At 35.6% G+C, this 26,267-nt stretch overlaps 1 protein-coding gene across 2 annotated transcripts in view; it reads left to right on the top strand.

Annotated features, from left to right (window-relative positions):
- Positions 1-26,267, top strand: part of LOC142340195 (potassium voltage-gated channel subfamily KQT member 1-like) — a 113,081-nt gene that overhangs the window by 39,391 nt on the left and 47,423 nt on the right. Inside the window, exons 2-4 of one of the 2 annotated variants that reach the window (XM_075390707.1) lie at positions 15,528-15,618; positions 19,948-20,074; positions 20,523-20,701. In XM_075390707.1, the coding sequence (XP_075246822.1) occupies positions 15,528-15,618; positions 19,948-20,074; positions 20,523-20,701 (397 nt within the window). Of the gene's footprint in view, positions 1-15,527; positions 15,619-16,119; positions 16,231-19,947; positions 20,075-20,522; positions 20,702-26,267 lie in introns of those variants that run through there. The other variant, XM_075390716.1, reaches the window with a different exon arrangement.

Here is a 26,267-nt window from a genome sequence, read left to right as displayed (position 1 = left end):
AATTATTACTTTAAAAAGCTCAAAATTGGAAAACTGGTTCCGCACAATCTGTAGCTTATATCTTTATCTAATTTGTAGACAATTTTCAACTCACTAGCATCACTATTTCGGGACGAGGATTTTTTTGAATAAATGCAAATTGAATAGTTGGTTTTCTAAGAGTGAAATTTTTTTGATTTGCTCTGATTTATAGTTACCGACTAACTAATGCGCTTTCAACTGCAGAGAAAAATTAACAAAGTTACATTTAAATCTCCAGTGAGCCAATACATTTTGTTTTAATATGCGCCAATTATGCGCAATTTTTCTAAATCTCGAAAAAGGTTCAGCAAAAGAATTTAGAGTTTCAATTTATTCTATTTTTTCTACCAGGATGAGATCAACCGGGCTTTAAAATTAACTAAACTGTTCTGATCGGGTTTTACTAGATCGCATGATACGCAAGTTTATAACAAATATTCACTATCATGAGGTTATATGATTATCCTAACTATACAGTTTAAGTGTATAAAACAACACTGCCGTAATTGTGTATCCGGCGGACTCAAATAAACATTTTGCTACGTAAATAAACATTTTGCTAAATAAACATTTTGCTCAAATAAACAAATATCAACCCCAATGTACTTATTGAAAAACAGCTGAAGAGGGAGACAACTTTACTACTGCCACAATAGGACAAAAACAAACAATAACTAAAACAAGAATAACATAATGAAATATATACATTAATTTGAATCAAGAACCTTTGCCTTTTTTTCCCTTTTTTATTCCCTTTTTCAGCGCCAACATCTTTTAAGATTCTGTCAAAATCTTACAAGAGGATGTATCCTCTTACAAGAATTTCTGACAGAATCTTACAAGATTAGCATCCGTCTTACAAAATTCTTACAAGATTACAGTTCGTGTAACAATTTTTTCAAGCCATGAGCAAATTTGGAGAAAATCGACATATAAAAAAGCAGTGCCTTTTTTGGTTTTTGATAGTGTGAAGTTTTCAAAGTAAAAACGTAAAAATTAAAAACATTTATTGTGACAAATATATTGAAACTCAATAATAATCAACAGAAAGAATATAATTGTTTAATTCTGTTTGTCTACATTGAGTGTCATAGAAGAAAATCTAAATAAAAAACTATTAAATAAACATTTTGTTTCCAACGGCACAATCAAAATATTATGATAAATACTATAATGAATTACATTCAGAGGTCACAATTTTCTGACATTATACCAAAAGTAAATATTAAATTTTTTAACAGGAATTGAAAATTGAGTTTGTTTTTTTTGCTTGTCAGTTTCAAATTTTAAAAAATGCAAAAAAAATCACTCAAATGCGCGGAACCATTTCTCTACAATAAATGCAAAATAATTGACACAAGCGAACCAATGGGAATGCAGCTCAACCCAAAGCAACTCACAAGAATCTTATAAGATAAACCATTCATCTTGCAAGATCTTACAATGGAAACATCTTTTGCAAGAAATTTGCCGGATCGTATAAGATAACCATCTTTTACAAGAATCTTGTAAGATCCTACAAGATAACAATCCCGTCTCGCCCCGGGTTGTGCCTTGAAATTTTTTTCTCAAGCTGTTTTTCAAAATAGTTATGGAGAAAAAACCATCTTAGTAGTACCAGACGGTCGAGGACGCTCAAAATGAAATTGTAAATTTTTGAGAAGTGCGTTAATATTTCACTCAATCGCATTACGTATACTACTGATCGCACAATTCAAGTGAAATGCACAGAAGATCTGGTCAAAATTGCATCATGGAACGCTTCTGAAATTGCATTAGGCTGCGCTCGCTTGCCTGTCGCATGCACTCATATGGCAGCAGTCGCAATCATGATTCCTCTCTATTGAAGCTCAGTGAGTTGGAACAAATTGAGCAGACTATCAGCACTGGTTCGTTTCGTTAACGGACCTTAAGTCACGTCAAATTTCCCTTTCTTCACAGCATAATAATGAATTTCCTAGTCGACATTTAAACTCAAAAAAGCTGGAATGAATGAAAAAAGACGGCATTGGCCTCATAATCAAGGCAAGGACCTTTCTTGTTTCTGTTTCCTCATATTATGTATTTGGTTAAGCGTACTCTATATCGATCCAGACACTAGCTTTAAATACTGAATTTCGGACCAGCATTTTAGTGATGTCTTTTAGAATTGCTATATAGAAACGCTATACATTAAAGGCGGACAAATTTCAAAGAAAATAAGCTTGAATTTCGTCACTTGTATTAGTGAATAACATAACCATTGTCCACGAATTTGAGCTCAAACTTAGCCTGAAACCTTCCTGTGAAGTGTGATATGAGTACCGCAGTTGAGAGTTCGACTTATGAAAAGACAGTGGTCGACTTATGATCAGACTTTAGGTCGACCTTAAAAGGTCATGGTTGACTTTAGGGCGACCGATATTGGTCATGGTCAACTTTAGGTCGATCTTAATGGAACTGCGAATTGTCTTTTTAATCCACAATATTTTTCACAACATAGCATATCTGAGGTCGTAGCAGTTTCAGCCGATTCCTGCTTGAGGTGCGTTTCTCAAAAATGTTGATATGTTCTTGAAGATCGAAATCAAACAAACACATCACAAATTGATGATGACATTTGTTTCACAAATTGAGCTGTTCCTGGAGCAGTGTCGAATACATACCCAGTCAAGACCAGATGATTATCTTGCAAGATTTTGCCAGAATCTTGCACAAACTTCCTATCTTGCAAGATCTGGAAGAAAAATGGTTATCTTGCAAGACCTGGTAGAAAAATGGTTATCTTGCAAGATTCTTGCAAGTTCATTCCAGTCGAGCTGTCCTCTTATTGGCTCTCATTCATGCAACACATTTCATCTTGAGCAGAAATTTACTTAAGAATCAGTTGCCTGTTTTTTTTGAAAAACGATAAATTTCAATAGATTTGAATCTGGAAATATGAATTATCTGAAGAAAACAAATTAAAATCTGTCTTTGAGAACTGTTAACACAAACTAAATTACTATTAAAAATTATTTTTCTTCAATTTTGTCAAGATATACATAACAACACGTCTAGATTACCTTTTCTGATGAAAAAATTAAGTGATATTATTTTTTGCATCTCAAACAGCTTCCTTTCATTCAATTCAGCTCCTCACGCTTAAATTTTCTTGTCAATGCCCAGAGAATGTGAATATTCACGGCTTGACAGTATTTGAGCTTCGAAGGACTTTAGAAGAACTTTCGCCCAAATCTCTTGCTGTCAGAATTACTCGCATTAATCATTTCATTTTGTAGGATCTTGTGGAAAAAATGGATATATTAGAGGATTCTGACAGAGAAATGATTATCTTGCAAGATTCTGGCAGAAAAATGGTTATCTTGCAAGATTGTGGAAGAAAAATTGTTATCTTGCAAGATTCTGGCAGAAATCTCTCTTGCAAGAATCTGGCGGAATCTGTCAGAATCTTGCAAGATAACCATTTTATTTCGACCCGGGTACCGCGTGATTCCGCATTAATAGGACAAATTGTTTTCTGTGAATAGCGTGAATAGTAATAAATACAACACTAGATTTTTTTGCTGTATATACTCAAAATTTCCTTATAGTTGGTAAAATCTTGGTTCACGACCAATCTTTGTTATTAAAATCACTTCAGTTCGAATCATCAGTTCAATCACTATCGCTACCTTCTTGGAAAAATCAATTGAGGTATTTCTCCTGTTCTCGCTCCCAAGTTTTTTCTGCCACTGACTTACTATCAAAACGATGAGAAAATTTGAGCTCCCCGCTTATAGTGTATGATGTCAAAAACTTATCAATACGGATTTTACCCGCTGATTGGGTGACCGAATATTTGAGGAAGACTCCCCTCTTAACGGGTGAGATAAAGATTCAAAGGTTATCTCGTGTTTCATATAGGTTTGTATTAATCAAAATGTATGAGAGAATGACAATGTAGTCAAATCAATCATTGCAATACAGGATGTATATTTTAAAGACTAGAAATGTATGTTATCAGTAATAGATGACCTCATAAATGAAATCAAGGATATATAACTTTAATGAAAAACAAGGAGGCTCGGTAAAGTGCGCTCGCACATAAAGTTCCGACGTTTTTGGCTCAACCACGTTTTTAGCCTAATTGTCTAATAAAGAAAGATACAAAAAACTTTCAAAAGTTCAAATATTGTTCAAAAATAATGAATGTATCCATTAAAAAAAGAGTCTTTAACCTCAGACCACTGTGCGATAACTCATTAGAGCGCCGATGAGATGATAGCTGTCTTTAAGCCGAATAAGAGACAGGACAAAAAGCAAAATCAGTAGAAACAGCAAGCATTACATATGACCAAAACTCATTGTCTATCTGCTTTTTATAAACTGAGTGAAAAATTCAAAATAGACTCAGATAAAAACTAAACTAAATCTAACTGAAACTGCATATCACTGGAAAAGATTTTGGACCTACTTTAACTGAGAGTAAATAACACACAAAAACAAAAAGGGCAAATTTAGAAGATAATTTTGTGTTTTTTTGAGAACAATAAAATAAAAAAAATTAAGAAAACTCTTAGCTCTAAACTGTAGTCATTCACAGGCTTTGTTGCTGCCTTCATCCAAAGACACTGAAACCTGTTAATGTTAAGAATGTCACGACTACGAAAAACAAATACTGGCAAAAATAAAAAAAAATCAGTTCAATTTTTCAAGGAAACGGTGTCGAACCCTATAAAATCTAATCTGTTCACTAAAACATTGAATACAATCAATTGACCTTATTACTATGCCAAAAATGCGATTTGCGTGTTGTCAAAAATTGTGTCATTAATTTCATAATCGGACAAGACAGCAAAGGAAAGCCTCAAAATTTAAAAAAGTTTCAAAATTTATTTTAAAAAAACAATAACTTGCAGTATCAACGCCATAAAAAAAAATTTTAATTTGATAATTGTCCCCAAAATGAATAAGAGATAAAGAACTTTCAAAGTAATTGGTTGTTGCTCAAAAATAATTGTTTAACCTAATTAAAAAATATTTTCGGTTATAACCACTAAACAAATGACAATTACTCATTGCAGAGCCAATGATAACGGTCAAGAGACAAGACGAACAAAAAATCAAATAAAATAGCATGCAGTACTTACGACCAAAACTATGTCTATCCTTTTTTGGAAAATTTTAATGAAAAGGTCAAAATTACGTACGACAAAAAGTTAACTAAACCAAATGACTTGCATTCGACCAGAAAATTGGGTTTTTAAGAATAATAAACAAGTAGACAGAAAAAGGGACAAAGTTATAATATAAAATTACATTTTTTGGTAGCAATTAAATTCGAAGACATGAAAGCAATTAGCTATCAAACTAAGGCATTCAATGGCATTTTTGTTTTCAAGCAATACCACAGAGACTTTTCATTATCCAGAATGTTATACCGCTACAAAAAGAAAAGATACCGGCAAAAATCTAAAAAATTAATTCAATTTTAAGAGGAAACGGTGTCGAAGCCTGTGGTACCCTGTGGTAACCATTCACCACATACTCTCATTAACAGTGCAATAAATTCATATACAATGAAATGCTGTACATTTGTAGCCTTCTATTTATTACCCCACTCAATCGTACAACGATTGACTAAGTACAGTGACAGGTAGCTGTGACCTTGACTACAGCTAGCACATTGGCAGCGAACTGCCTAACTGCAGTTTGCCTTAACGTTAACAATAAAGAGTTGTCACTGAATCTCTTTAAATAACTTTACACGTCAGCTCAGGCCTAATTAGCGTACGACACGATTCAAGCACGACATGGCGCAGTCAGACAAAATAGGACGCACAGCACTAGGACTGGAACCCTTCTGGGACAAGCCCAGCAGTAACCCACCAATCTCATGGGAGAAATGGAGGAGCCAACTCAAGATGGCCCTCGTCGCTAAGACAAACATTGAATTAGACGAATTACTCCAAGAGAGACCGACAGCAGTCATTTACCCCCCCGAACCGGTAGAAGAACAACCAGTACAAAACCCAACGCAAACAATGGAAAGAGAACGAATGACGAGGTACAACCAGGCAGTGGCCAAATGGAAAAATGAATGCAATCATATTGATCGAATCGGGGTCTTATGCGGCGATAAGCCATGGGACATGGCAGACAGAAAAGCCAAATCGTTAATATACCTCAGCCTCGGAATCGAAGGACGAAAAATGCATGCCCGGAAATTCCCACATACAAACGTGGAAGCAAAATCAACAATGGAGCTATGGGAAGAACTCGAGCAAACATTCATCCGCCCAAGGAATGTAACGTTCGACAGATACCTCCTGTTAACACGCAAGCAACACAGAGGAGAAACAATGGAACAATTCCATTCGGCGCTAAGGTCACTAGCAGAACACTGCCAACTTGGGTACCTAGAAGACGCACTCCTACGGGACATATTTACGGCAAATATGATAGATCAGGAAATACAAAAGGAACTGCTAAAAACAACCCTTGCCCCAGAAAAAGCTCTCGAACTAGCCGTAAGCATTGAACTAGGCATTAGAAGCCAATTAGCCATACAGGCAAGGCAACCAGCGGATGTTCCGTCCACCCCACTCATCGGACGAGAGGAGCCAATAATGGAAATATCGAGTTCACGCTACCGCGGCTCAAACAGACCGTTGTCAACTTACAGAGGAACAACCAGAGGAATCGGCAGAGCATCGAACAACAGCAACAATAGAATAACAACACACAATTGTAGAAATTGCGGTCAACCCTGGGACGTGAATCACCGATCAAGATGCCAAGCAATAGGCCAAACGTGTCGACGATGCAACAAGCAGAACCACTTTGCGAAGGTCTGCAGATCCAACCTTAACAGACCCCAACTTGGTAGATCGGTGAACGAAATCGAAAACCAGGGACTCGAGCAAACAACACAAGGTGTAAACATGACGGCACCCAACCCAGACACTCACTCCACATATGACGACTCAACAGACGACTACTCAGTCAACATGATGGAATCACCGGATGATCCAACGACACCATCTAAATTGCACATGCAATACGGGAACAGCAAATTCTGGGTAATGGTCGACTCAGGGAGCTCAACTAGCATAGTAACAGAACAGATGGCGAAAGACATCGAGGCCAGGGACTCCAACACATGGTGGAGCAGAACGACGAACCCGATGAAATTGAAAAGCTACACAGACACCCCAATAAAGAACCTAGGGACCCTCTACTGTGACATTGAGTGCAACGGTTGGAAGGCAGGACGCGGGGATATCATAGTGGTTCCTAACAAACATAGAGCGATCGTAGGAAGGGACCTATTCAAACCTTTAGGAATACAACTAAAACAACACGACTCCCCAACATCTACAGGTAAGAACATCAATTCAATAGACAACCCACAACCCCTCACACTAAAGGAGGAAATAGCGACTAAGTACAAAAACCTAACAACTAGAATAGGACGATCCAAACACCATAAGGTAAAATCACTATTTAAATCAAACTATACCCCTGTCCATCAAAAAGGAAGACGTGTACCACTACACCTCGAAACACAAGTAGAAGAAGAACTACGAAATCTACAAAACGATGGTCACATAACCAAATTAGAAAAATGCAGCGACGAATTTTTCATATCACCAATAGTCATCACAGTGAAAAAAGACAAATCAATAAAATTAGCAATGGACTCGAAAACAATAAACAAAGCGATTCACAAGAACAAATACCAAATGCACAACATCGACTGCCTGATGGACAACATCGCACAAACAATCACTCAATCGTCCGACGAAGGAGAAGTTCTATTCTCCACAATAGACCTACGCTACGCGTACAGCCAAATACCATTAGATGAAGACACAGCAAAACAATGCAATTTCAACATCATAGGCGGCCAAGCCACAGGAACATATCGATTTAATAATGGATTCTATGGATTAACGGATATGCCGGCAGAATTCCAGAAAGCCATAGACAAAACATTATACAACTTAACAAACACATTCAGTTTCCTCGACGATATTATAATCGTTACTGGAGGTGGTCTACAAAACCATAAAGAAAAACTATTCAAATGCCTCGATAGACTAAATGAAGAAAATCTAGCAATCAACCTCAACAAATGTCACTTTGCAAAAAATAAGATAACGTGGCTCGGCTACGAAATAGACCAAAAGGGTATCAAGCCAATCGTCTCTAAGACACAGGCCATACTAAACCTAAAGCCACCCACATCCAATAAACAACTAAAATCATTTCTAGGGAGCGTCCACCATCTAACGAAATTTATACCAAACCTAGCACCTCTATGTCGCGAATTTAGAAATTTACTACAAAAAGACACAAAATACATATGGACAAATCACCACCAAACGAAATTCGAAAACATAAAGGAATGCATACGTAACTTAACAGAAAATACACACTACGACACGAAAAGAAAGACCAGAGTCAAAACAGACGCATCAAGATCAGGACTAGGAGCAGTCCTAGAACAAGAAACTTGTGACGGATGGGAGACGATATCATACGCCTCCAGATTTTTAAATAAAGCAGAGGAAAAATACAGCATTAACGAATTAGAACTACTAGGTGTAGTATGGGCATTAGAACACTTTAAACACTACCTTTTAGGCCATCACTTCATTGTACAAACAGATCATAGAGCCCTTTTATCTATCCTCAAAGAACGCTCAAGTAAAATCCATCAAAGTCGCTTAACTAGATGGTATGATAGATTAATCCCTTTCAATTTTACTATTGAACACATAGCCGGTACTAAAATGGGATTAGCAGATTACATGTCGCGAAATCCGTCGGAACTTGCTAAACCACCAAGCACTTACGACGAAAATTTCATTATAGCACAAATAGATGTCATAAAAGAAACACTCAAAATCTTACGTAAAAGGGGCAGACCAAAGAAACACAACAACAACACCACACAACACATTACAAAAACAACGCACAACGGCTACAATGCTATCGAACCTAACACAATGGAATCGTCCCACGATTCCAATACCCCACGAAATTACCAACCTAAACGACAGAGAGGCAGGCCCAGAAAAACAAAGGTGGAATCGTCGAACGATTCCACACAAACAAGAAGCATTAACGACAAACGCAGCACGTTTACAAACAAGTTCCAAAAGACTAACAAATACAACCTACGCAACAGCCACAAAATATTTCAACCACAGCCAAACGAAACGAACTATGACGTCATTAACAACAAGCAAGACACACAGCAAACGAATACTCAAGCGCATTTGCCAATTAACACAGCTATAAGTAAGCAGCAATTTAATTCAAACAAACATCTAAACTCAGCAAACGAAATGGAGAACACAACAAACAACCCAGAAATTACAACAACAAATTCCCCAGTGCAGAAAACACTATTCTCAATGAGAAATTACTTAAGCCCCACACCAAAACAGGAGGACCACCAACCCATCACCACAGCAAACGACCAACTCCTGAATCAACTAGACAGCATATTCAACAAAGACCTGATCGCAGCAATGATCAACAGAGACACCGTATTACGGGAGATCAGAGATTGTATCATAAACGAAGACCAAGCCCGATGCAAGAGTTTAAGTAAACAGATCCACGCAAAATGGGGAAGCCTCAGCGTCAACAACGGATGCATCTTAGTTGACAACAAGTTAGCCATACCGAACATCCTCAAGGAATCAGTCATGGACGTTCTACATTCAACTCACCCAGGGGCGTGGGGCATGACTGAACTAGGACAGAGACTTTGGTGGCCATTCATCAACCGCGACCTAATTAACAAATCTAAAACGTGCCGTCCCTGCACTGAATTCGGTAAGAATTTAAAAAGCATATTACGAAAGTCCGATTGGACACCTCTGCCACCATGCTCAGAACCAAACGAAGAAATTCAACTAGACTTCGGCGGACCAATATTTGATGGACAAGGGCGGGAAGTTTACTTCCTAGCTTGCATTGACCGTTTCTCAAAATTCCCGACCCTTAAACTAGTTTCAAACGCCAATGGCTCAAACATAGAAAAGTTTTTAAACAAATATATAACACAACATGGGGTACCTAGAAACATTAGACTAGATCAAGCAAGATGCCTAAAAGGAAATAAAATACAACAACTATGTAAACGTAACAACATTGAACTAATATACGCACCAGCTAACGATCACCGCCCCATAGGACTAGTAGAGCGACTAATACAAACCGTCAAACGACGATTGGGTTGCATAAAACTCGACCCCAATCAAAAGCCGTTCAATATTAAGAACGCCCTCCAAAACATATCATTTGAGCTACGTACCTGTAGAAAGAAAATATCAAAACTCTCTCCGTTCGAAGCGCATTACGGAAGAAAAGCGAACACCGCCCTATCAAATATAACATCTAAACCAAACATAAAAAATCTAAATTGGTCAAACACTTTAAAACACTATTTAGATGACAACATCATAGGAGAGGACGAACTAATCAGCCAAGACAAATGGTATGACGAGGACCTGGACAGTGATGAGGAAGTAAGAACCACGAAACAACGGAAGCTACAAGAAGCCAGAAACGACGAAGGTGAGATACCGCGCACTTTCAAACTCCCAAAAGCAAACTTCGAAGAACCACTAGCCAGTAACAGCCCTCGACTCCAGCTAGCCCGAAAGACACTCGCCGCCTCTCGCAACAAAAAGCAATTACAAGGCCTTTACGAGGCTATTCCGGAGGGTGCAGCACTCGTCAAGTCAACGAATAACACCATCACAGTGAAAGTACCAGGCCAGCAGGACACCGTACTAAACAAATCGGACATTGCAAAATTCGGCACGCCAGAACAACGCAAAATTCCACTCATCAACTTCGCCGCTAGAAAGACAGTCCGCAACCACCATGTGAAGCTCATCCAAAACATGGAATCCCATGCGCAGGACATAAAGAACAAAATCATCGGCCAACGAGCCATTAGAAAAAGGGGACCACAAGCGTCGAACTCAGACAGAAAGGCAAAAGCCAACCTGACAAAAGTCAATCGGATAAGAATCCCACCAAAGAAAACCTACCAACCATCACCCAAGAAAGGATCTCCCAAAAAGAGAAAGCTCTCTACAGCATCCTCCCAAGCGTCAGCAGACGAACAAGGCGCCGAACCCCACGACTCCGATAGCAGCCAAGACTCCAACGTCACATTCAAGCAACATGGAAATCCATTTGTTATAGTAACGGATAAAGCATCGACCCGACGCAGCGCAAGAGACAAAAAGAAGCCAAAACGATACGGCGAACTCACTGAGCTCCCATCCTCAGACGATTCAATGGACAACAGACGAACATTAAGACCCCACAAAGGAGTTAGCATTGCTTCATACTCCCCTCCCAGATCAACCCCGGCCGCAACATGCACTTCACCGGCCCACAGCGTAATTCCTACAATCGCACCAAGCCCAATCGACCCCAACGAAAACAGCGGGATCCCATCGCCTGATCCAAACGAGCGTCAAACACAGGAAGATGTGCTTGCCATCTATAACGAAGACCAGCCCGAACGCTCCCTCCAGCCACACGAGTACTAGTAACTCTGACAAAAACTCACAAACTCTTACCTTATTAAACTCAACGCTCAATCAATGATATTGTTTCATTAGTTCATTTCACCTTATCTGTATACATTCATCAACTGTTAAAGCAGTCATTTATCATCTAGTGCTCACATCACTATCGTTAATCTTCTTTTGTTCATATATTACCTCTTATTCCTACTAACATGTACGTTAACACAATTTTTCCTTCCCTAGAGGGGGAAATGTGGTACCCTGTGGTAACCATTCACCACATACTCTCATTAACAGTGCAATAAATTCATATACAATGAAATGCTGTACATTTGTAGCCTTCTATTTATTACCCCACTCAATCGTACAACGATTGACTAAGTACAGTGACAGGTAGCTGTGACCTTGACTACAGCTAGCACATTGGCAGCGAACTGCCTAACTGCAGTTTGCCTTAACGTTAACAATAAAGAGTTGTCACTGAATCTCTTTAAATAACTTTACACGTCAGCTCAGGCCTAATTAGCGTACGACACGATTCAAGCACGACAAAGCCTATAAGATCAAAATCTGTTCACTAAAAACTATGAAAATATTCAATTCGACCTGGTTTGAAAGCCATTAAAGTGATATACGACTTGTCAGTAATGTGCCACTAATAAGATAATCAGAAAACGAAGCAAAAAAGGACCTCAAAAATCGGCGAATAAAAAAAAGTTATAAAAATGTTATGAAAACTTGAAGTATCAATGCCTGAAAACCATTATTTAAATAAAAACAGTTGTTTTGACTACCGTATAATTTCCATCAAATTCGACCTATTGCCGATGAGATTAAGCTATAAGGCTGCAAAAATATTTTTGAAAGTGTTAATTAAAAAACAGTTTTTGAAAAGAAATTTTTAAAACGTTAAGACATAAAAACCGTAAGCTTTCTGGTAAAAGTTCGCAAATATATTAACTTGTTACTGTTTAGAGGGACATTTGTACTTGTCTTTAGTGAGTCTAAGTAAAAAAAAACTGCACGCTAACTCTAAATATAGGCAGAACTCAAAGTTTCACAATAATTTTTTGCAGAGGTCGCAGAAGCCAAAAAACTATATGGTTTTTGCTGAACCTATTATGTTTGTTCATTGGCCTCCATTTGCACATAATATTGATCTCTCAAAATGTTTGGTTTGAGGTGAAATCATTCTGGTCTGTTGCTAAAATAAAGAACAAAAAAGGCAAAATTATTTCAAAAAAATATACAGTACCCGATTACAATCTGAATAATATTTGAAAAAAATTCCACAACTGGAGTAAAACTGACCCTTCTCTTGTTGCTTCTCCTGTAAGCCAAAAAAGTACCAAATGTAACTGGAACAATTATTATGACCGAAAAGTGATTATATCAAATCTAAATCATGAATTTTGGATACATATCGATTTTAATTACCAAAATAGGCTTTAAGTAGCAACTCAATGCATCATAGTTCCTTTAAAAGCTACCTAGATACAGAATAAGATGTTTGATTAATTATACTCTGTCATAATACTCTAAAAGGAACATCGAATGCCAAGAATTGAATCTCAAGAATACAGTTGAATTTTAAGAAATTAATTTGGCTGAGCCGAAAAAACCACAAGCTTTTCTCATTAAACAGAGGTTAGTGTCAAAGGGCCTCCTCCTTTTAATTGAATCTTTGAAAAAAGCATTTAATGTAATTGGGATCGAAGAAATCAAATTTAAATTTCGAAAAGAATGGTTCCAAAAAACCGAATACTTTTTCATCTAAAAACTCAACGATGAGACCAAAGCTAGACTTGCTATCGCTGTGCAGCTCTTAAAAAGCTCAATTCATCTAAAATATTTGGCAATAGTTTTTTGGCAAACGATAATTTTATTATATCAAAAACAAAACTGCTTTTTTTAATAATTATCTGTTCAAAATACCGAAAGACGGCAAAATGTTATTTCACGAAAAATTTCTGAAGAACCGGAGGTACAATTAGCGCATATAAGTAAAGGAAGATTGTGTTGCAGTTTTTTGTCTGCATCAATGGTCAAACTAAACAAAATGAGCCAAATAGGCGTATTTGATGCCAACTTTTTGTGAAAAATGGAAAAAATGCTGAATTTTCAAAAATATAGCTGAAAAGTTCGCCGAATCTGTTGGTTCAAAAAATTCTCCAACTCTTTTCTATCTTTCAACGTGAACGTAAAACTATTGCTAACAATTTTATCTCATATTAGCAGAAATTGATCAAAATTTAGGCAAAATTCCAAAAAAGCTGAACAAAATTACGGAAGTTAGGCTAAGGTTCACAAATATTTAAACCTCCGTAACCACGGAAAAAGCAAAATCCAACAAATTCTTCTTAATCTGAATTTCTGCACTTGACGGGTTTTCTAATAATACCACTTACAACCCTTTAGGATGAATATATCGATAGTTGAAAACTGACTGAACAAAAAAATCCCAGTAGAGTATATAGTTCCTCCCCCCACTAAATTGGATCGGAACGATAAATTGAGCCCATTTCGTTTTTTTTGTCGGTCTTCAAAAAATCTTCGATGCTTTTTAGGTTTATATCTAATAGTTCAATGGCTGATAATATTTAATTTTATTTGTGGTCAAGTTTTCCACAATTTAATGTCTGTTTTGAAGAAATAATTTTCTAAAGATGAGTAAAAAAAATTCTGCTCTTAAATGATATGTGAGACGCCTATTTGGTCTAATTGGAATTGTCGAATTTTGGAAAACGGAGAGCATAATTGTTTGAAACTCCCATAAATACCATTATTTTTAAATCGAAGAATGGTCCTTCTGGGAGAATCGTTTGTTGTTACTTTAGGTTAAACGAGGAACTAAATTTCTTGCGACAGAAAAAACGTTAGATTTCTTTAGATACATATTTATGATAGCTAATTTTTTTACGAAAGGTATATTTAGGTTTTTTAAACATAATAAAACAGAACTTTGGTACTCCATGTCTTTCTGAAATAGTATTATGACAATGCAAGCTCTAAATTAGCAAATTTGATACGATTTTTTTTGTTTCTTCTCCGATGCTTAGTTGAAAAGCAAACTGATAAAATCATCGGTATAAAGCGTTTAATGTCACTCAGGTTTTTTCTTCCTAAATTTGACGCGGGTTTTACGGATCGAGGAATAATCGGAAAAATATGTAAGATAAGCGATGAAAGTTTTTTTTCACTGCAAATTTTGTAAAAAATTTTGCAGTGAAATGCGTTGATTGCGGTCTTGAAGATCCAAGACAAGACGAAATGGGTTGAGTTTATTGTTCCGACCCTTTTTAGTGGGGGAGGAATTATATACTATACTGGCGTTTTTTGTTCAATCAGTTTTCGCCGACCGATATATCCATCGTACTTGATTGTGAGTGGTATCATTAGAAAGCTTATCAAGCGTAGAATTTCAATTTAAAAAGATTTTTTTGAATTTCGCGTAGAATCTAGGTTTTCGTTCAGTTGTTGTCGTCCCAGTGCCGGGAAAAATAGTGGTAGGATTCTGATAAGCTTTTGTTGACAACACTCCTGGCACGTGAGTCGTCAATTAAACATCAGATCAAACGCATACATAGACTCAAAAGGAAGACGACCGCGTGAGAGAAGGTGAGAGACACGCGAGAGACGAACGATGTAATTTCATCGTATTCACTGCTTATCTCACATATTTTTGACACTTTTTTCTAAGCGGTGAATTTATGTAATTTCACTACTAAGTTAAGCGGTGAATTTGTAATTTCACCGCATTCTCCGCTTATCTGACATAATTTCGACACTTACTTGCGTGGTGAATTTATGTTATTTCACCGCTACCAGGCGATAATTTTTTCCACCGCATTCACCGCCTGATTTAAGTAATTTCACCGCATTCACCGCAAATCTTACACAACTTTCCGCATTCAACGCTTGTCTTAAATAATTTTGCGTTGAATGGCGTTGACACCTCGACCCGGGTTGTTTGTTCAGGTTCCTTCTGGTGTTCCTGTGCCTTCTTCTTAGTGTCATGTCTACAGTGCAGCAATACAGTGAAATATCCCTCGCAGTCCTACTCAGACTCGTAAGTAAACAACAAAAACACACATTGAACACTATTCCTTCATAATCAATAGTGAATAAAGGAAAGAGCCATTTTCATAGGGAGAGTAAGAACTAAGCGTTTCCTTGACTAAACGGGCTGTTTAAATACCAGATTCCAAACAATTGTCATTTTTGCACGTTTTCCGTTGTCATTGTTTGTGCAGAATGACTTTTGAAACGATATCATTGCAGAAACGGTATCACTTTTGAAAATTATCATTTTGACACTGGTCAATTACTTACATTAAATCCGCCAAATTGCCAAAAGGAAAACCGAACTGTGAAAGTAATATTTGCAAACTCGGTTTTGACGTAAATGCGGTTTATAGATACGCGAAGTTACTAAATTGTATACATTTTATAGAATTGAAAACTCAAACATTGTAAATAAACCACTCCAAATATCATTCCGGTTTTGCACTTTCTGAATTTAAGAATTGCGAAAAGCAGATGTAATTATTCGTTCCAAATTCTTCTCTCTCAGAAATTGCGGGAATTTTTATGTTGCAAATAGTAGCAATTTGTTTCTCCCATGTATTATGATCAAATTCCATTCTCAAAGTTTGAAAAAAGTGTGATAAAAACTTTACAGGTTAGTTGAACAAAGTATTTTCCTTCCAGATTTGTCTTGACATTGTTAATACATATTTAGAGTCCAACTGTTTAATAGTTTGCGGTAAAAAATTAAATAATTTAAAGTCGCGAATCAAATTTTGAGATTTTAATTTCAACCATGGTCGAAAAGCTGAATTACGAAGTTCTTCCTTTTCATTTTTCAGTTTTTTTTCAAAAGTTATGAGCCCTCTTGCTGCTTTTGCTTTCTAATCGAGTTTGTGCCTTCCGATAAAGCTTTTTGTCAATGTTTAAAACTGCACTGAGATTTTCTTATTATGGGTATTGCATTATTTTCTGAATGAGCATTTGTTTTCTTGAAAAACGATTTCTATTGATTAAAAAATAATTGTTTTGGTAATTTTTTTACCTATCTCTTCCTGAGCCTTAGTCTTAACTCTTAGAACATTAGCAAATGTGTTACCGGGCAAACTGCAAAAATTATAAAGAAATTTGAAACTGAATTTTTGTGTTTTATGAGTGATAATTGGAAAATTCATTTAGGTTCGTTTTTTGTTGTTTTTATGTTAGAAAAAAATAGCAGCAGGACATTCTTTTTTAAAATTATTTTAAAATCAGAGTCACCAATTCGACAAGTTTTTTGTTATTCAGCTTTTTTCAATATATTTCTCTTTGAAGATGCAATACAGCAATAGTGGTGATTATCTATCCATTGATTCATGGTTTAAACAAAGGAGGCTTGGTAACGTGCGATTGCATAACGTGTTCTGACCCCGCTTATCCACATTTTTGGCGTAATTGTCTACCAAATGATGAACAGATAGAAAACTCCCAAAATTATTCAAAAAAATTGGTTTATCAACATAAAGTTCGCCTTCAAAGCAAGCAACTCAGTGGAGTAAGAAATAACTCAGCCGCATTAGATTGATGAGATCTGCCACTATTACGAAAGCAAGTCAGGACGAACAGCAAAACAAAAAACAGCTAACATTAATTACATCCAAAACTTTATGTCCATTTTAAAAAAGTAGTTGAAAACAAACTCAAAATAGCGTCAGAAGAAACTGAAACTAAACAAAAAAATGTGCTTCACTAGATAAGATATGGAACCAGTCCATAAAAAGGTAACCATTAGACGAAAGGGAACAAAAACAGCAGTTAAAAAGTTAACAAATTCGCGTATATTTTTAGAAAAAATTTATTTCAAAGTAATGAAATCCATAATAAAACATCCTGCATAATAATGAGTACCTATGATTCTTTAGGAGGTTCTTGAGACCTGTCATTATTCAGTTTTTATGTGGTTAGAAAAAGAACAACAAATAGAGACATCAAACAACAGTCAATTAAATCTTGCGAGACAACACTGTCGAAGCCGTATTTTGCCCCTTAAAATATGTTTGATTGCGCCTTTTTCAAAAACCGATAATGTGGTATATATTTTTTCATTAATGAGACTAGGTGACACGTAGACAAAAAAGAAAAATGGCAAAATTAGATAATACTTTTGTTTTTTTTTTCGAAAAAAAAATCAAAGTCATGAAAGCCATTAGCTCCGAAACAAAAATAGGAAATACGTACGTTTATTCCTTCAAAGGAAGCCCCTGAGTCCTCTAATTATTCAGAATATGTCTAACGTTTACAAAAAAGTACGTCAAATACGACAAAAACCAAAACTTTTTTTTGTGAAAACTAGTGTCGAAACCAGTAAAGTCATAACAATTTCTTTAACAACTTTCAATTTTGTAAACAATAATGTCATATTGAACTGTAATTAACAATATTAGGAAGCAAATAGACAATAAAAAGAACAAAAAGGCAAAGTTAAAAGGTTTTTTTTAATTTTCATCTATCTACCAAAATCAGAAAATCAGCTCAACTCTTCTTCCACAAAAACCAATGAGACTTGTCACTATCCAGGAAACTTTATACGACTAAAAAAAACAAGATGAAAACGACTGTTAAAGACAAAATTTTAAAAAAATTATTTAAAATCATTTCTTCGAAGCTATATCTTTGGTATGTTCAAATAAAAAAAATTTAAAATAAAAATAATTGAAATTTAGTTGTACCAAAGCCAGAAAAGCGTAAAACAACAATAGAGATAGAGTTTTTAGAAAGAAAAGTCATTATTTTTTTGCTGACACTAAGCCACAAATTGAACAAATTAAGAAAAAAAGTAGTGGAGAAGATCAGTAACCATTGTTTATTTAAAAATCAAATAGTTTTATTCAAAGTCAAAACGACGAAAATCTTTCAAGTAATAAAAATATATACCTTTATTTGGAGATCCTGAGGAGGCCAATTGAACCTATCCACAGTGAACTTTGATTTGAATTCTTAAGTTCTTTACTTAATATAAATAAAGATCGATTTTTTTAACAAAAAGACCGACTGATTACAATCCCAAATGTTTTTTGATTATAGGAGACAAGATGAGCTGAAAACTAGCCTTGCTAAAGGTGTTCGTCAATTAGCAACACTTAATTTTTCAAATGTTATAGATAGAGATATTTTGTTAGTTGAAAAAGAAATAGTTGCAAAAAAATAAGCTGCGTTTTTGATAATCACCGAGCAAAGTTAGCAGAAAAAAGGCAACTACAAAATGAACAAATATTAAGCAAACTTTTTTTAAAAAAAAGACAAATAATTAAACAACAAAACGGTGCGGCAGCCGTTAAAACCATAAACAATTTGCTGGGAACATTAAAAACACAATTGCGCTTTCTTTCAGTACCAGGGGAATCTCTATTAGCGTAATATTGTGGTAAGGAAACGAAAAAACAACCTCAAAAAAAGCAGAGAACCAGAAATCGCATTTTTTTCTAAAACATTTTTTTTACAAAATCGTAGAATTAAAGACACCAAACATTTAAATGAAATTAAAATACAGATTAAAATGGATTTTCGCTCACTAGAAAGACCCTGTCTTTGAAGATACTCTCTACATAATGACAGAGGTAATATAAAAAGTGACAAAGTTCAGAACAATCTTTTTTTCATAAACCATATGAAACAAAAGGTTTCAAATAGAAAAAAAAGTTGTATTGCAATTCCTCAGTAAAGAAATTGTCTTGTTGGATCTGAGATTAAGCTATAAGGCTACAAAAAACAACAGATACCTACGGAAATCAAAATTTAACAAACAATACGACGAAACTAGCTTTGAAAACTTTTTGTATTATCAAAAAATTGAGGCGAGCTGTCAATAATGAGATTAAGTTACTTAATGACAGAATTAAGAACAAGAAGTAGTAGGTTAAAAGTTTTTTTATTTTTTGAAAATATTTAATTTGAATGCCATTAAAACCATCATCTTTTTACGCAATTAATTGAATTGGTTCATTTATCCACCTAAGGGAAGACATTGTTAGGGAAGACATCTACCTAAGATCATTTATTATCTTGAATATGCTGAACAACAGTTGAACCTGTCATTAATGCGAAAATTTGCCAAGTAAATAAAAAGGACAAAACGGGCAAATATGTTAAGATCACTACGTTTCTTTGAAAACTGGTAGTATCAAAGGCAAGAAACCAGTAGTTAAAAACAAAAATTACTACAGAAACTGAATTTGACATGAAAAAGATGATTGAGTTGCCGTTAGTGATACTTATCTACAAGTTGACAGAAGTAAGATAAATTAGATGTAATCTTTAAAATTTTTGTAATGTTTTCTGAAAATTAGTATAAAGATAGGTGGGTCGGAACAGTTATTATGAGTTGTTGTTGAAGGAGGTGTTTCTGGTGATTGGCTACTCTCTGGAGTATGGGCTGCGAGTGTGGAGTGCAGGCTGCAGGAGCAGGTACCAGGACATCCCTGGCAGACTCCGATTCATGAAGCAGCCATTCAACCTACTAGGTATACCCTTACTAATAAATCCATAATACTACTCACCAACATCATATCTAGTACCAATTAGAGACAATTCCACGCTGTCGGTCATAACTTTTTAATGATAGTAACTTTATTAGTGAAGTAGACTTCAGCCCACTTTTAATTCAATTATAAACGAACAAAAGATGAATTCTTAACGGTTAATTTTCTATGTCCACCAAAACTCTATTCACCAAACCTATCTATATTAATTTAGCTCAACAGGAGTTGACGCATAAGTTGATTCTGGTTTTTGTTGCTGCAATCAAGCGTGTCCTTGTTAGTCTCTGAGGTTCACCCAGGTTGAGGTGCCAGACCGAAAGTCGATACGTCCAGACCGTCCCAGACGGAAAGTGTCTATGTGCACTTAAGTCATAAATCTTCCCTTCCCCCAATGATGAAATGATGATGATGTTTGTTTGTGTTGTTGTAGATCTGGTGATCTGTGGCCTCTCATTTTTCCTCCTTACAATGAGACAGGGAAAGGGTAACACTTTTGCCCCCTATGCTTTGAGGGGTCTCAAGTTCCTGCAAATACTACGGATAGTTCGCATGGATAGAAGGGCCGGCACCTGGAAACTTCTGGGCTCTGTCGTTTATCTACACAGACAGGTTGGAGCAATTCACTCAACACCCCCAGTTAATAGCCATTTTCTAAAAAAAATTGATTTGATTAATTGCTTCCTTATCCAAAATCATCAACAGTTATAATTAAATCAGTTTATTGATTGAGTCACCCAATTTCAAAAGATGGTTCTATTAATTGTTAATAAGACATCAAAGTATCTTTAATCAAGGCCCATGGACTGCTTATGCCCATATTTGAGCGCATGATAGTCTTATCAGAAACGGTATTCACCACTAGTTGGAGTGAATTCAAAAGGGGGGGGGACTACATAGCATTCATGAGTGAATTCAAGTGATTTTGAGTCTGGTCACACACAGTTCCGAGCGCATGTGAATCTTGTCAAACATGGTTTTCGACTCGACTTGAATCCGATCTGAGGTCATTTCAAGCGCCCTTCGATCGCAGAATTTTTTTTTTCGAGTGCTCTTGAGCCTGGCCAGAGCTGAACTCCAGCTCACTTCGAGCGCAAAAAAATCGAGGGCATTTGAGTCTGATCAGATGTGAGTTTGGTCTAGGGCGGTCTGATCAGGAATGGCATCCGAACTTAATTTGAGGGAAATTCTGCAAAAGATATTCTAATGGCCATAGTTGTCACGCAAATGGGGCAATGATCATACTGATGTTGCCACGAATCAATCGGACTAACTCAGATCTTGATATTATTATCAAAGTTTGGCAAGAATCAAAGATTGATCATAATAAGATTTTGTCCAAAGAACTTGTTTTTTGCTAAACTTTTAAGGTAGGAAGTTATTTCACAGTTAGAGAGATGCTATGTAGTTCCCCCCTATTTTCCTTTGCTATGATATGCCAATCATTTACACCATTGATCATAGTAATTGTACTGATCATCACTTGACTAGGACCTCTTGACCTTTTGATGACCTGTCGAGTTGATTTAATATTATGTTATATGATCTATAACATATGCGATTGAAACAAATGTCCATCCTACTCGAGATCAAATTATTATTATTATTATTATTATTATTATTATTATTATTATTATTATTATTATTATTATTATTATTATTATTATTATTATTATTATTATTATTATTATTATTATTATTATTATTATCATTATTACTATTATTATTATTATTATTATTATTATTATTATTATTATTATTATTATTCTTATTATTATTATTATTATTATTATTATTATTATTATTATTTTTATTATTATTATTATTATTATTATTATTATTATTATTATTATTATTATTCTTATTATTATTATTATTATTATTATTATTATTATTATTGTCAAGAAGGATGTTTGAGAATGCGAGTTGTCTAGTGATCTGTGGGTTTAATGTAGTCCTAACTGGGTTTGACCAAACCAGTTGGTTATCTATTTCTGATGTGTTGTGTAAAGATGAAGATGTGGATGATCTATCTAGTTCTTGACTCATAGGAATAATCTGTTCTTATAGGAATAAAACACTATAGTGCAGTAATACTCAATTGGCCACGATGCGACTGCTTTCTATCGCTATAGTTTATCGTCTGCACTTTCTTAATGTGTGAATAACACAATTCTATGTTTAACGAAACAGGTTGCTGCAAAAGAGCAACTAACACCAATTGGTATATATTTACAAAGACAGTAATTAAATAACATATGCATAGAGTGTTTATAGGTAGATAGTTTAGTACTTGGTTACAAAGTTTCTAGATACTGTAAGCTCCAGTATCACACTTCCCCTTCTCTGGATTGAAACAGTGTTTCACAATGTTTCATTCAGTGCCTCTATGTCAGCTGAGTTTATGTCGGATATTTCGCTTGTTGGGGATAGTGGAGGTGTACAGTATTCCTGTGATGTCGTGCTACTATTGTACGACTTTTGTGATGTGGGCTCGGTTCTTTCTAATGGTTGTTCTTCCGGGCTTTTATCTTTTGTCTTATTGTTCTTTTCTGTTACCAATTGGTCTGTGTTGTTGTTATTGTTTTCGGGTTGTGCTTCCTTACCAGTTGGTAGTGGAAATTCTTTCCTCGTGTCCTTTTTGGGTGCCTCTGTGTGATTCTTGTGTTGCAGGAAGTATTGAGATAATGTTCGCTTGCTCTCTTTCTAATCTAGCTTGTTCTTTTTCTAGGATGGTTGCAATTTCGTGTTGTTCTTGGGCTTTGTTCTCTGCGTCAAGAAATATGACTTTTGGGTTGTTGAATTTTGCTGTGTTGTCATTTAGTCTTTGTATTTTTTCAACTGTTTTATCGATTTTTGGAGTTGATTTAGTTGATTTAAAGTCGTGGTTGTTGGTTACTTCAGTGTTAGCATTGTTTCTATCGAATTGTACTGGTGGGCTGTCCGGTGATTTAATCATAAAGTCTTTCGGGTCGCTTGATGCGAATATAGTTTGGGGTGATTCGTTTTCTACGAATTGGTAAGTAATTGTGCTTGGTGATTGTTGTAGTGCATTCGTGTCTACTTGTATGAATGATCTGTTTTGTTCGTGTTCTTGTGTGCTTTGTAATGCCATCATTTTCGAACGTTGCTTGAATGTCTCTCCTGGGTTGGCTTTCGGAGTTCGCGGTCGTTTTTTGGAACCGCTCTGTTTTGTCCGATTCTGTTTCTTGGTTTTTGTCGGGCTTTTAGTCTTTTGTTGTTGTTTACGCTGATTTTGGCTTGCTACTTGTCGAACTTTAGCTGGGCTCCAGTTGGTTGGCTGTGCTCTTTGACGTGTGTTCCTGGGGTTCGTTTGTTGAACGTTGCGTTTCTTCGTTCTGGCATTGGGGCTTTGCACATTGATGTAAAGTGGCCGATCTTTTTGCAAATTTTGCCAGTGAAATTTTGGTCTTTGCACATGTTTAAGTGATTTTTTATAAATGGGTGACCACATTTGTAGCAGGGTTCTATTTTACCAGTTGTTGGAGTTGGTAATATTGGTTGTTGTGGTGGGCGTTGAGTGAAAGGTGTTCTTGGTTTATTTCTGATGTAAGATACTTGTGACCAGTTGGTGCTGCTGGAGTGTGCTCTCAAAATGTCCTGCTGGTTTGCCTGGCCTCTTTCTCAGTTGATTGCAAAGTTGAGTACTTGTTGTGGTGTTCTTACTTCTGATAACAAATCCATTTGGATTGATGTGTTGGTCATGTTTGAAATGAAAAGGTCCTTTACCAAATCTTCCTCTAAGTCTTTGAAATTGCATAGTGCTCCTGCTTCCCTTATTCTGCTTTAAAATGTCTCGAGTGATTCGTGTGATTGTTGCATGGATTTGAAGAATTTAAATCTGTCAAATGTAGTGTTTCGTGGGATAGTGAATGTGATGTTGAGTTCATGTGCGAGTTCGTTTGTGGTGCATTTTTCTATTTGTGTGTGTGGATTTTTCTGATGGTATGTTCTTCTTGCTTCCGCTCCAAGTGATAGGTATATCAAGCTTTTTACTTTCGTGTCTGCTTCATCCCACGGTATTCTGTCGACCATTGCTCCTTTTCGCTCTATTATCTTGCATTCATTTTCAAAATCAACTCTCCTTCTTTCGTTCCTCTATTCTCTATTTCTTGCCTCGTCTTCTGTCTCTCCTTCAAATTCTTCTTCGTATGTTGGTAGTGTAGGGTAGAATAAGTCTGTGGGTTGTGGTTTCAATTTGAGTAACTTATCTACTTCAATACTATCGCCATTTTTAGTGTTGAGAACCATTGTCTCCATTCTATTGGTGGTGTTGCGCCGGATTCCCAGAATGGGTTTACTCCTAATGGAGTTTTGGCTGACTGCGCCATGTCAAGAAGGATGTTTGAGAATGCGAGTTGTCTAGTGATCTGTGGGTTTAATGTAGTCCTAACTGGGTTTGACCAAACCTGTTGGTTATCTATTTCTGATGTGTTGTGTAAAGATGAAGATGTGGATGATCTATCTAGTTCTTGACTCATAGGAATAATCTGTTCTTATAGGAATAAAACACTATAGTGCAGTAATACTCAATTGGCCACGATGCGACTGCTTTCTATCGCTATAGTTTATCGTCTGCACTTTCTTAATGTGTGAATAACACAATTCTATGTTTAACGAAACAGGTTGCTGCAAAAGAGCAACTAACACCAATTGGTATATATTTACAACAGTAATTAAATAACATATGCATAGAGTGTTTATAGGTAGATAGTTTAGTACTTGGTTACAAAGTTTCTAGATACTGTAAGCTCCAGTACCACAATTATTATTATTATTATTATTATTATTATTATTATTATTATTATTATTATTATTATTATTATTATTATTATTATTATTATTATTATTAATATTATTATTATTACTATTATTATTATTATTTTTATTATTATTATTATTTTTATTTTTATTATTATTATTATTATTATTAGTATTATTATTATTATTATTATTATTATTATTATTATTATTATTAATATTATTATTATTATTATTATTATTATTATTATTATTATTATTATTATTATTATTATTAATATTATTATTATTATTATTATTATTATTATTATTATTATTATTATTATTATTATTATTATTATTATTATTATTATTATTATTATTATTATTATTATTATTATTATTATTATTATTGAGATACCGGCTCCAACTGGAACCCCTAAAACTCAATGAATGTAACCAAGCTTACAAGTACTAGTATATTTATTTATAAACTCTTATGCTATTTAACTATTATGTTTTGTACATATGTAAATCTCCAATAGGAGATATGTGTTACGAGTTGTTAGTTGTTCACTTTATCGCCTGTCACTTAGCAGGTAACTAAGCTAGACCGCACTTTCACACTTGTGTTAAGTGCAGACGAAAATAACGCCGAAAAGATACAGTCGGTTCGTGGCCAAGAATAAATTCTTGAACTTAATTCTTTTCAAAATCATAAGTTGACCTTCAACACTGGAACATACATACACACAGATCCTAAGTGATCAACATCTACAATCCACAGTTATATTAGATAGATCATATCTACCTACCGATACTAAAGTATCAGATACAGAATACTCTCCTTTCGGAGCAGAACAAAGACGACATATAGCGCGGGATCACATGGCGCAGTCATCTGTTAAAACTCCTCTAGGAGTACCTCCATTCTGGGACTCAGGGGCAAACCCACCTACAGAATGGAACACTTGGTTCGGGACACTCAAAATGGCAATAATGGCGAGGGACAACCTACAGGTTGACAAACTCTTGAAACTAAAGCCAGCAAGAACAGAACTACCCTATCCCACAATCCCGACATACGAAGAACCATTCGACGGGGAAACAGTAGATGAAGAGAGACAAAGAGATCAGAGAAATGAACGCAGAAAAGTGGACTGGGAGAATGAGTGTAAAAAACTAGAACAAAACGGCCCAATGATAGACAAACTCCCATGGGACGAGGCAGACCTAAAGGTCAAAAGCCTCATATACCTCTCCCTAGGAGTGGAAGGAACAAGAACTTTCCACCAAAGAAACCCGCACTCCAAAATAGAGCGGTGCTCCACCAACGAACTAGTGCACGAGCTAACACTAACATTCACCCGGCCACGAAACAGAACATTCGACCGGTTCCAATGCTTTAAAACAATGC

This window comes from Convolutriloba macropyga, chromosome 1 (assembly GCF_964194025.1).
Source record: "Convolutriloba macropyga chromosome 1, txConMacr16.3, whole genome shotgun sequence".
Taxonomy (NCBI): Eukaryota; Metazoa; Xenacoelomorpha; order Acoela; family Convolutidae; genus Convolutriloba; species Convolutriloba macropyga.
Note: the sequence above shows the minus strand (reverse complement) of the source record. Positions and strands in the feature narration are given on the sequence as shown.